The 11,091-nt window shown below is 44.3% G+C and overlaps 1 protein-coding gene across 1 annotated transcript; it reads right to left on the bottom strand.

Annotated features, from left to right (window-relative positions):
* Positions 1 to 250: 250 nt before the first annotated feature.
* Positions 251 to 5,038, bottom strand: LOC132653571 (putative protein FAM90A13P). Its single transcript, XM_060381351.1, has 5 exons — positions 4,967 to 5,038; positions 3,794 to 3,946; positions 2,782 to 2,993; positions 2,484 to 2,565; positions 251 to 1,447 (listed from the first exon to the last, which is right to left on the bottom strand). Exons 1-5 carry the CDS (start codon positions 5,036 to 5,038, stop codon positions 494 to 496), a joined length of 1,473 nt encoding a protein of 490 aa, XP_060237334.1. The 3' UTR covers positions 251 to 493.
* Between the last annotated feature and the right edge of the window lie 6,053 nt (positions 5,039 to 11,091).

Genomic DNA, 11,091 nt, shown 5'->3' with positions numbered 1-11,091 from the left:
CAAGGTGGGGGTACCTATGCACAGTGTCAGAACGGCAAACCTGATGGGGTAGGTTGAGAGCCTCTTGGGTTTGTGGCTCGTTATTGGGCCATAGGTCCTGTGAAAACCCCATGCCTTCGGCCCAAGAACACCACTGCAGACATAATTTCTAGGCCAATTTTATTACTGGAAGTGGAAAACATCATACAATATGACAACTCATGCAGAGTTAGGACGTTGAGGTAGCTGAAAAGACATACTGTATACAGGTCATTGATAATCACAATGGAGAGGACAGGTGACTTTTCTTCAGAGGTCTTCTCAGGTCAGAGTCCAGAGTCCATGCTGAGGTGAGGCTCTGTGCAGAGATGTGAGTCCACGCACACCAGAAGGGTCATTTGGAAGTGGATCTGACAGGTCCCAGTCATGTCATCTAGCTGGCTAACCCAGAGAGGACCAGTCTGAAAGTGTCTGTCAAGTCTGAGCAGGAGGGTGGCATCTGCTGTCCCATCACTCACTGCCCATCACTGTCTTCTGAAGAGGAGGAGACCTGAAGGTCCTCATAGAGGACACTCACTGGGACCTGGGAGCGTGCTGCTTCACCTTTCTCCAGGAAGGCAGGGCCCTCCCAAGGAGCTGTTTGCTTCTCATGGGCAAGTGCTGGGGACACTGTCAGGAACCTGGAGCTCCAGCAGTCACCATTAAGTCTAGTAAAGACCATTCTCAGGGACTGGCGTACAGCATGGCTGGTAGATGGTTGAGAGGACTCAGCATAGGGTGTGGCTGAGACCAGAGCAGGCCTGCTTGGTAGCTGTTCTTGGTCAGTGCTGGGCAGCTGGGCTGCTATTTTCTTGCTCACTGGCACTGCATCTTTCAGTCCAAGTCTGTTGGCAATGGGAAGAGACTGCCTATCCCGGCAGGCCTTCAAAACAGTGCTTGCATTGCTCTCCTCTGGTGCACTGGTAGAGTTGACTCTTAGTCTCTTTGAGGATTTCTGGCTAGGCAGTGTGGGCTGCCAAGAAGCTTTCTCACCTGGGGTCCAGAAGCTAAGTTCAGGGTTCTGTCTTCCCTGATGGAGGGCAGCATGCTGGCTGCGCTGTGTTTTCACACCGGGACCCTGGGCTTCTGACTCTGTGTGAAATGCTTCACTGACTCCATTCCTTTTAGGGACCACAATGGGTTGTTGATGTGAGACACCCCGGAGCTTTTGATGCAGCAGGTCTTGTGAGGCTGTGTTTCCACCACCCTGCCTGAACACTGGCTGTGAGACCCCAGGGACAGCCATGTTCTGACCTTCTTCCTGCCTGGAAGGTAAGATGCAGGAGGCATCAGAGCTTTGGATGGCTCCAGGGTTTCCAGGGCACATCCGCTTCCCAGGAGACTTTCTGGCACGTGACACAGTAATCTGAATTTGGTTGGTCACAGACTTCTTTGTGTTTCCAGGACTGAACACTGGCATCTTGGGATGCTGTGAAAATAACAATTGCAGGATAAATTGACTATGTAAGTCTTCCAAATAACACAAGGACCTCATAAGATTATCATGACAGAAAAACTCTTGTATAAGTTCACTTTAAGGTGAAGGTACTCAGTCTGAAATGGTCTACATTAGTTATCCAAAAGCTGCAGAATGAGAACCTGTGGTGGGGGAGATGCAGAGGGATTGGGACATGCAATGTGAAGAGTTTCAGCCTCACTGTGAAGTTTCCTTGAGCTGAACTCTCATCACTCAAATGTATCTGCATGTGTACATGTGTTTTATGTAAAGAATATATGATTTTTACAGAAATCTTTACTTATTTATATATGATATAAATAGACAGCTAAGCAGAGGGCCATGAGCCTTTTGTGGTCAAGAGAAAAACAATTCAAATTACCACGCAATTTCCAGTGTATTGAAAACCCCTAATCATGTCACCTAGGATGTAAAACAGGGGAAAAGGTATGTTAAGATGACATGACTTGAATATGACTCTCAAAATGAGAGTCAACTCTGCAGCCAACATATTGGGATGGAATAAAAATAAAATAAAAATTTTAAAGGATATATTCATTGCCCTAAAAGTTCTCCAATAAAAGTCTAGATTTTGGAAGCAGCACACAGAATCAGTTCAAAATGGAAACATTAAAATCTGAGAGAAGATCATTAGAAGGCTAGAAGAGCAGGCCATGTTTGTAATATGACCTCAGAAGGAAGGACCACATGGAGACCAGGAGACAAGGTCATGCTCAAGGACAGGTGAGGAGGAGCCTGCCCATCCTCCAGGAGAACTGGTCTACCAAAGGAGAAGCACACAGCAGAGGCTCACTTGCTCCCCAAAACCCAAGTCAGTCTGAACTATGAAAATGACCAAATGAGTCCTTGCTGCATCAGAGAGGACTGATTCGATGTGACATGCATGGGGTCGTGAATGGAGCAAGCAGGTGGTGCAGCAGGGAATGGGCAGGTGGGGCAGAGCACAGAGAAAGGGACTTTCAGGAACAGAGCAACTGCTGCTACTCACAACCAGGTTGATGTGCTGGCCCCTCCTCTGTGGATCCATGGGGAGTTTCTGGAAGGGAGCCTTCCTCTGCTGCTCATCACCTCTGTGGGACAGACAATGGTGTGGAAACACATCAGCTCTACCCACCCATTCACCCACTCTCACTCACCCACTCTCCACTCACTCTCTGTAGCTAGTATACTACTTACTAGCTGTCTGGCCCTTTCAGTGTTTGGGGACAGAGAGATGAGTGATGGTACCCCATGAGCTTTGCTGCACCCAGAGCCTTCCCTCTGGCCAGCCCTTCCCCATCACTCACCTCTGTCCAGTGACTTGACTAGGTTTCTTTTCTGTCTTGGCCTGGCTTATGGGCCCTGGTTTCTGGAGACCCTGTGTCCTGCGAGGATCCTGATTCTCTTTCTCCTTCCTGGCTCCCAGAGGCTGTGGATCTAGGAGCTTTTGGCCATACTTGATTGGGCACCTTCTGCTCCTTGCTGTGTGGCCAAAGGCCCCACACTCTCTGCATTTTACCTGTGAGTAGCAAATGAGATATTAGTGAGTCAAAAAGGGATCCAGGTACCTCTTAGGGATAAAGGGTTAAAATGCCTGCAATGTTTTCTCTCCAGAAAATGGTTGTTTCTTTGAACCCGGAAGAGGTAAGCACACTTGAAAGATGCATGAGTGATGTCAGTGAGCCTTGTATGTGCCAAAGGACCAATCCTGCTAAAGAGAGGCTGGGCTTACTTCCCAGTGTCTACTCAGGTCCACATGCAGGGGGAGTAGTTCCTTTGCCTGGCCTTCTGATACCTCTGCTACAGTCAGGACCATGGACAGATGCAACATTTCACAGGGCCCCAGAACTTAATAAATTCCCAGACACTGGCACAACTAATTCCACAATGGAAGCTTCATTCAGACTGTAGAACTCAACCCACAGACACTATCACCTAACAAAATGAAAACAAGACCCAATGTGTCTGAGTCCACAGTCCTGGGAAAATCTCCCATGTCTCTCACCTGTGCATTTCTGCTTCTGGCCTACTGTTCTGGGTAACAGAAGTATGTCAACCCAAAACATGTTTGTTTGTTTGGTTGGTTTTTGTTTTTGTGCTTAAAACCTCACCCCAAGAAAGGTTCAGTGATCCCCTGGGATACAGAGGATCCAGTCAGTACTCTGCCACCTGGCTAATCAGGACTTTCTATTGACTTAAAGCCATGTTCCCAGCAGTCTTCTCTGGTGGAAAACCCACAACAAATAGGTTCTCTGAGGGAGCCCAGTTCGTGTCTCACCTAGCCCCAGTGGTTGATGACACATTAAGGGCTCTACTTACCATAATGTTCTCTTCTTGCCATGGGGGAACCTTCTGTGTCATGGGCCCTCTTGGCTTACTCTGGACTTTCTGGGCTGGAACAGCTTTATGGTCCTGAATCTTCATGTGTGTCTCCTGCTTTATCGCTGAATCTGGAGTTGTTGGCTTTGATTTCTTGAATCAGAAGGAAACAAAAGAGTTTTAACCAATGAAATTAGTCCAGCTCCCACTCCATGGAGCCTTTCCCAACTTAGACTGTGCTTCCCCCTGGCAACCAGCTCTCCTGGCACCTGAGCTTCATCCCGATGCAGGTCTGGGCTCACTGGATATAACAGGGCACAATCTGTGGCAGAACAACAGCTTAGAGAGGCTTCAGAGCCAGCCTCCTTGATATAGGACATGCGAGCTGTAACAAATTTTGTAGAGGAATTTTAATTCAGAGCATGACTCTTCTGGCAAGAGATCCAAAGACCTTCTAGGTCTATGTGATACGGCTGGAGTACAAACATGCTTTTAATCCAGGAGGCATAGACAAGGCCAGCCTGGTATAGAGCAAGTTTCAGGTTCAGAAAAGCTGCTGGCACACACCTTTAACCCCAAACGATGAAGGTAAAGTTAATTTGTAAAAGGAAACACCCAGGTTTGAAAGTGATGTCTAATTGAATCACAGAAAAAGAAAGTGACAAATCTGAGAAGATTCTACAAAACAGGATACACCCACTTTCACAAGAAGAGAGAAAAACTTAAGGGGCAATGCAGAGAGAGGAAGGAGGCAGTTTTAGAGGGACAGTAATGCTGAGACAGGTCGCAGAGAGAGAACTCGGGTGAAGACCAAATGAACTAGAGAATGAGAAGGAGCCAGGGGATTAGAGCAGATTGCTGGATTTAGTTTGAGGCCAAGCAGAACAATTCAGAGGCCAAGAGAAAAGCCAGATTGAATAAGTCAGCTGGGAGAGAGTTTGGGTCAGAACAGCTGAATTGAATCAGCCAGCTATGAGCTTAGAAAGAACTAGACAGGATGAGCTGAATAGCAGTCAGTCTCAGAGGCTAAAATCATTCTAGGCCTCGGTTATATTGTATGGAGGCTGGAAGCTTCCAAGAGTAGGGCTAGGTTAGCAGACAGAGGAAGCCTCCCAGACAACAACTGAAACAGGTGAATAAATGTCCTCTTACAGGACTTACTGCAAGACTCACCTTTGCAGAGCAACTGAGCAGCTCCTGTGTCTTCAGGGTCTTTTTCCAAATATGGTGCTGGATTTCTTTCATGGGGCAAAATGTCTGAAAAATGTCTGCTTCATCAGTCTATGCAGCACGGTGTCTCAGCTTGTCTTCATTAGATGCTAGTGTCCCGAAGAAATAGGCTCCAGTTTCTACTGCAAACAGGCAAAGAGCAAAAACTTCCTTCTCCCAAATTCTTATATAGGCTTCCAGCAAAGGTGTGGCCAAGAGTGAATCTAGATTAAGAATTAGAGGTGTTTATCTTCATAGCCAAATCCAAGATCATGCTTAAGGACAAGCGATATGTACCTGTAAAGAAGGCACATCCATACAAATGGAGGAATTTCCACCCTGACACAGTTCCCTTAATCTTTCCATATATCTGTCTTTTCCATAACCCTCACAGATGCCCAGGTTCATTCCTGGGAAGAGGAGGAGGTCAGTGGCAGTCTACCCTCCAGAAAGTCTCCTGGGATGCAGGTGTGCCCTGGAAACCCTGCCATCCAAAGTTTTGATGCCTCCTGCATCTTGCCTTCCAGGCAGGAAGAAGGTCAGAACATGGCTGTTTTTGATGTCCCCAAGCCAGTGCTCAGGCAGAATGGTGGAAACACAGCCTCACAAGACCTGCTGGATCAAAAGCTACAGGGTACCATGCATCAACAAACCATTGCGGTCCCCAAAAGAATGGAGTCAGTGAAGCATTTCACACAGAGTCAAAAGCCCAGGGTCCCAGTGGGAAAAAGCAGCCCAGTCAGAATCCTGCTCACCGCTAGGACAAGACAGAATCCCAAACTCAGCTTCTGGGACCCACAGGAGAAAGCTTTCTGGCATCACACACGGCCTATCCAGAATCTCCCGAGTAAACCAAGAGTCAACTCTACCAGTGCATCAGTGGAGAGCAATGCAATGACTGTTTTGTAGGCCTGCCAGGATAGGCAGTTCCCTCCCATTGCCAACAGACTTGGACTAAAAGATTCAGCTGAAAAGAGCAAGAAAACAGCAGTCCAGGAGCCCAGCACTGAACAAAAACAGCTGCCACGGACCGGCCCAGTCGGGCTCCCGTCGTCCGCGGGAGAACAAGGCTTTAGACAGGAAGACACGGTTTCGGCGAAGAATTGACAGACAGAGACACCTTGATGGTTTTGACTCTGCTGCCACTTTACTGAAATCAAGCTAGTATTTTTATAATGATTTCACAAAAGGCACCTTAAAATTGGCATACTTCCCAGAACATTTAGACTTTTACCAAGAATACAAAGTTTACATTTTAACTCAAAATGCAATCAAACATAAAGCAGTACCCACAAATAATCTTGGCCTAAAAACTTTTTGATCAGAGTCAACAAAGGAAAAGAAACCTCAAATATAGTTTCATTATTGCTAACCAATGAAGAGGAAAGTCAGGAGCTAAGTCAGATGCCTGCCAAAGTCCCTCTCTATAACAAAATCTAACTACACCTTTGTTAACCCTCCTCCCATATGTCCTGCTTAAGATTTATGATCTTCTCTAGGAACAAGGCACTGAAGGGAGGGGGAAACTCCCGCCAGCTGCACCTCTCATGCTATTATTTCTTAAGAAGGAGCCTATTATTATTTTACTATTCTTAATGCCTATTAATACTAAATTTAATTCATTACTTTTCTTAAACTTATTTTTATTAAAGCCTTTAACAATCTACTAATAATAATTTTTTTTTATAAAGTTAGTTGTGCTGTTTCAGGTGTCACAGGGAAAGATCAAAGAATTTATTATTCCAGCCCCAGAGCCACAACTGAAGAAGCGTAGAAATCTCAGAACACGTCTCTTTTCCAAGTGGGATGAGTTTGCCAGGGACCTTCCAGGGGGCATTATTTCCGGGGAAATCATATCCCCCGCCCTGTAGCTTATGCTACTATGGCGACACTGGCGTGGGTGTGGCAAAGCAGGGCCGCTCTGGTCTCAGCCACACCCTGTATTCAGTCCAGTCCGCTTTGTTTTAGTGTCTTTGTCGGTCTCCTCTCTCTCTTCACCCCCTCTCTGTCTATGATTCAATCTTCATCACTATCTCTCTATCTCTACTTCCCTGTGTTCATCCTTCCCTCCCTGCTCTCCACATTTCCCGCTCCCCTAACTCCTCCACACATTCTCTTTGGGCCGCTCATCTTGCCTTTCCCTTGCAAGTGTCTCTAACTCTATCCTGCTTCTCCTCCTCCTCTACCTCCACCTCTCCTTCCCCCCTATGTCCCTTCCCTGCCCCATCCAGCTTCCCATCTACTCCCACACACCTCTTTCTCCATGTGTATTCTTCCCCTCAACCCTCTCTCACAGATACAGTCTCACTACACATCTTTGGCAATGGCACTGCAAAATGTTATCATAGGAATTAGAGAATTCGCTGCCAGTATAGCAGCTTCACTCATGTGCTTGGTGGTTCAGCTGGTAGAATACTAGGTTCCTCTCCCTACTGATGAGCACTAAGTCAACACACTGTAGGTTGAGGCTCATTTTAATGCTGAGAAATATCTAAATGTAAGAGGAATCAGTTGAGTGGATCAGATGACGAGGATTAGATGGCAAGGTGACCCTTGTGAGTGCTTAGGTGTCTATGGGCCAGTCCCCAGATTTTCACCTTCCATGCAAACATACATTATGCAGTGGAAGCCAAGGTTCTGGCCTTCTGCTGTGGCCTCTACTCATCTGTCTGCCTAAAATGAGGCACTTAGAGTGTGTGGTCATCTCCATTTTTTCCTCCTCAGGGTAGTTAAGATCCAGACTAAAGCCTGTGTGATCCTGCCTCAAGATCAGGTGTTCCTCTTAAAGTGATAATTGGATTACATGACTTCATGGATTCCACAATCTTGACTGGACCTTGTAAATAGCCTGGGGAGGAACTTTCCACTCCAGTTGCAGCCGGCCTTCTGAGAGCAGCCTCTTGCCTGGTGTGCACAGCTCAGAGATCCTGCTTTAGACCCCCTCTTCCCACATCTGATCCCCATTCCATCTCCTGCACAGTTCCCTCTCTCAATCCACTTCTGCTGTCTATTCTATTTCCCCTTCGGAGTGACATTCCAGCACCACCCATTGGGCCCTTCTTTTAGTAGGTCCAGGAATCCCTGAGAGAAGACCTAGGCCTCAGGTAGTATACAAAAGCAAGGAGTGTTTACTCTACAGAAATTGCCAGCATGCTGGGGCAATTTAAAGGCTCAATTTAAAGACAGTTAGGGGATTTCCCAGTGTGGTTAGGTGATCTTTATGTTGATTGGTTGGTAGGGATACAGGGGAACTCATGATTGGTGTGCAGTTAGGGGGACTGCAGGGAGTGCCCAGGTAACAAAGTGTGCCCAGGTAATGAAGTGTAATTTTGACTAGCTAGGCAGCGTGTTTCTAACTGACCATTAATTTGATTGGTCAAGTGCTTGGGAACTTTATTAAGTTATTGTTTCTAGCTTTCAGGGAAAGCTGGAAACAATATCTGGCTTACATGGACTGTAGTTTCATGTTTTGAGAAATAGAAACCCAGGTCTGTTCAATCTGAAGCCAATTTTGAAGCCTGCCATGGAGTCAGACTGACTTACTATTCTCCTCACTTGTTACTTAGCTTCTTTGGGTCTGTGGATTGTAGTCTGGTTTATTCTGTACTGCGGATCTAGTACCCACTATAACTGAGTACATACCATGTGCATCTTTCTGCGTCTGGGTTACCTCACTTAGGATGATCTTTTCTAGTTCCATCCATTTGCCTGAAAATTCCATGATTTCTTTGTTTTTAATAGATGAGTAGTATTCCATTGTGCAAATGTGCCACAGTCTCTTTATCCATTCTTTGGTTGAGGGACATCCAGTTTCTGGCTATTATGAATAAAGCTGATATGAGCACAGTTGAACAAGTGTCTTGGTGGTATGGTGGAGCATCTTTATGGTATATGCCCAGGAGTGGTATAGCTGCGTCTTGAGATAGAACTATTCCCAATTTTCTAAGAAATTGACAGATTGATTTCCAGAGAGGTTGGACAGGTTTGCACTCCCACCAACAATGGAGGAGTGTTTCCCTTTCTCCATATCCTCTTCATCATGTGGTATCACTTGAGTTTTTAATCTAGCCATTTTGACTGATGTAAAATGGAATTATGATTAAGTGGTTTCAATTTGCATTTCTCTGATGGCTAAGGACATTGAGCATTTTTTATGTGCTTCTCAGTTATTTGAGATTCCTTGGTTGTGAATTCTCAGTTTAGCTCTGTAGCCCATATTTTAATTGGATTATTTGATTTATTGATGTTTAATTTCTTAAGTTCTTTGTATATTTTAGATATTAGTCTTTTGATGTAGGGTTGGTGAAGATCTTTCCCCAATCTGTCGGTTGCCATTTTGTTGTATTGACAGTGTCCTTTGACTTACAGAAGCTTCTCAGTTTCATGAGATCCCATTTATTAATTGTTGATCTCAGAGACTGTGCGGTTGGTGTTCTGTTCAAGAAGTTGTCTCCTATGCCAGTAAGTTCCAGACTTTTTCGCACTTTATCTTCTAACAGATTTAGAGTCTATGGTTTTTTGTTTGTTTGTTTGTTTTTTTGTTTTGTTTTGTTTTGTTTTTGTCAAGGTCTTTGATCCACTTGGAATTGAGTTTTGTGCAGGGTGATAAATACGGGTCTATTTTCATTTTTCTATATGCAGACACTCAGTTAGACCAGTACCATTTGTTGAAGATGCTTTCTTTTTTCCATTGTATGGTTTTGGCTTCTTGGTTGAAAATCAAGTGCCTGTATTAGTGTGGGTTTATTTCTGGATCTTCAATTTTGTTCCATTGATCAACCTGTCTGTTTCTATGCCAATACCATGCAGTTTTTATTACTATTGCTCTGTAGTATAGCTTGAAATCAGGGATGTTGATACCACCAGAAGTTCTTTTATTGTTCAGAATTGTTTTGGCTATCCTGGGTCTTTTATTTTTCCATACTAAGTTAATGGTTGTTCTTTCCAGGTCTGTAAAGAATTTTGTTGAAATTTTGATGGGAATTGCATTGAATCTGTAGATGGCTTTTGGCAGGATGGTAATTTTTATTATGATAATCCTACTTATTCAAGAGCATGGGAGATCTTTCCATCTTCTAAAATCTTCTCTAGTTCCTTTCTTCAAAGACTTGAAATTCTTGTCATATAGGTCTTTCACTTCCTTGGTTAGAATTACACCAAAATATTTTATATTATTTGTTGCTATTGTGAAGGGTGTTGTTTCCCTAATATCTTTTTCAGGCCTTTTGTCACTTCTATAAAGGAGGGCTATTGATTTTTTGAGTTAATTTTGTATCCAGACACTTTGTTGAAGGTATTTATCAGCTGTAGGAGTTCTCTGGTGTCACTTAGTGTCTTAGGGTCACTTATGTATATTATCATATCATCTGCGAATGGCAATACTTTGACTTTTTCCTTTCCAATTTGTCTAGTTTTGATCTCCTTTACTTGTCTTATTGCTCTCACTAGAAGTTCAAGTACTATATTGAGGAGATATGGTGAGAGTGGCAGCCTTGTTTTGGCCCTGATTTTAGCGGGAATGCTCTAAGTTTCTCTCCATTTAACTTGATGTTGACTATTGGCTTGCTGAATATTGCCTTTATTGGGTCCAGGTATGTGCCTTGAATCCTTGATCTCTCCAAGACTTTAAACATGAAGGGGTTTGGCCAAGGGCCTTCAGCATCTAATGAGATGATTATGTGGTTTTCCTTCTTTCAGTTTGTTTATATGGTGGATTACATGGTTTTTGTATGTTGAACCATCCCTGCATTCCTGGGATGAAGCCTACTTGATCATAGAGTATGATATTTTTGATGTGTTTCTGGGATTCAGTTTGCAAGTATTTTATTGACTATTTTTGCGTCAATGTTCATAAGGGATATTGGTCTGAAATTCTCTTACTTTGTTGGGTCTTTGTATGGTTTAGGTATCAGGGTGACTGTAGCCTCATAGAATGAGTTTGGCAATATTCCTTTCATTTCTATTTTGTGGAATACTTTGAGGAATACTGGCATTAGTTCTTCTTTGAAAGCCTGGTAAAATTCTGTGCTAAAACCATCTGGCCCAGGGCTCTTTTTGGTTGGGAGGCTTTTGATGTCTGCTTCTATTTC

Source organism: Meriones unguiculatus, chromosome 4 (assembly GCF_030254825.1).
Source record: "Meriones unguiculatus strain TT.TT164.6M chromosome 4, Bangor_MerUng_6.1, whole genome shotgun sequence".
Taxonomy (NCBI): Eukaryota; Metazoa; Chordata; class Mammalia; order Rodentia; family Muridae; genus Meriones; species Meriones unguiculatus.
Note: the sequence above shows the minus strand (reverse complement) of the source record. Positions and strands in the feature narration are given on the sequence as shown.

Bases quoted from the DNA above. Each gene is read 5' to 3' on its own strand.
- LOC132653571 (XM_060381351.1), bottom strand. From the start codon at position 5,038: ATGAAAGAAATCCAGCACCATATTTGGAAAAAGACCCTGAAGACACAG. The intron at 2,994-3,793 runs GTAAGTAGAGCC...TGCTACTCACAG, and splicing joins GGCAAGAAGAGAACATTATG to GTAAAATGCAGAGAGTGTGG. The intron at 1,448-2,483 runs GTGAGTAGCAGC...TTATTTTCACAG, and splicing joins GCCAGCACATCAACCTGGTT to CATCCCAAGATGCCAGTGTT.